This window comes from Triticum dicoccoides, chromosome 4A, assembly GCF_002162155.2.
Source record: "Triticum dicoccoides isolate Atlit2015 ecotype Zavitan chromosome 4A, WEW_v2.0, whole genome shotgun sequence".
Lineage (NCBI taxonomy): Eukaryota > Viridiplantae > Streptophyta > Magnoliopsida > Poales > Poaceae > Triticum > Triticum dicoccoides.
The window spans coordinates 699,370,327-699,371,011 of record NC_041386.1 but is presented as its reverse complement, the minus strand read 5'-3'; the positions used below and the strand labels follow the sequence as shown (position 1 = coordinate 699,371,011).

At 40.3% G+C, this 685-nt stretch overlaps 1 protein-coding gene across 1 annotated transcript in view; it reads left to right on the top strand.

Moving 5' to 3' along the window:
- The window catches only part of LOC119288003 (dnaJ homolog subfamily C member 17-like), a 3,600-nt gene that overhangs the window by 1,814 nt on the left and 1,101 nt on the right, over positions 1-685 (top strand). The window contains exon 2 of the mRNA XM_037567622.1: positions 420-641. Within this exon, the coding sequence (XP_037423519.1) occupies positions 420-641 (222 nt within the window). The remainder of the gene's footprint in view (positions 1-419; positions 642-685) is intronic.

The following is a 685-nucleotide window of genomic DNA, read 5'->3' as shown; positions in this document are numbered from 1 at the left end:
ATATGCACCTTTAAACTGGAGTAGCCCTGCACTATTGCTTAAGAGTGATCGTCGATCAAAGGGGATACTGTCCGCAATTGCAATTGTAGTCTTAGATATATGGAACAGTATACAACTGACTGCCTGTGGGGTTGAGTATATATACTTCTAAATTTGTGGATTTAACATACGAAACAGGAACAGTAAATGTATTTCATCATCCAGAGTACTCATGTGACCATGTCTAGATTATTCAGCATCAAACATCTTGCTTCCACGCATCATAGCTTTGTTTAATGTTGAAGAAAAGGCGCATTTGGCAGATTTCTCTGCCCTACCGTCAAAGTAAAGTTTAGGATTAAGCAAGATATGTGCCTATTTGTATGTTGCAAGAGATTTGTCGATTGGTCCTGACCACAACTTGGTAAATTTCTTTTTAGGCACATGGAGATAACAAGGGTGGAACCCCAGATAACAGAACAAAAACTGACAAGGGGAAGGTCTTGAAGGTTTCATGGGAAGGGGGTGCAGATTACTATACTGCTGCAAAGTTGGATGAGATCTTTAGGCAATTCGGCGAGGTTGAAGACATTGTTATCAAGACCAGGAAATCAAGGAGCAAGGGTTCAGCAATTGTTGTGATGGCTTCCAAAGTGGCGGCTGTAAGTCTCATTTATCTCTTCATTTCTGTCTTGGAGATTTTTTA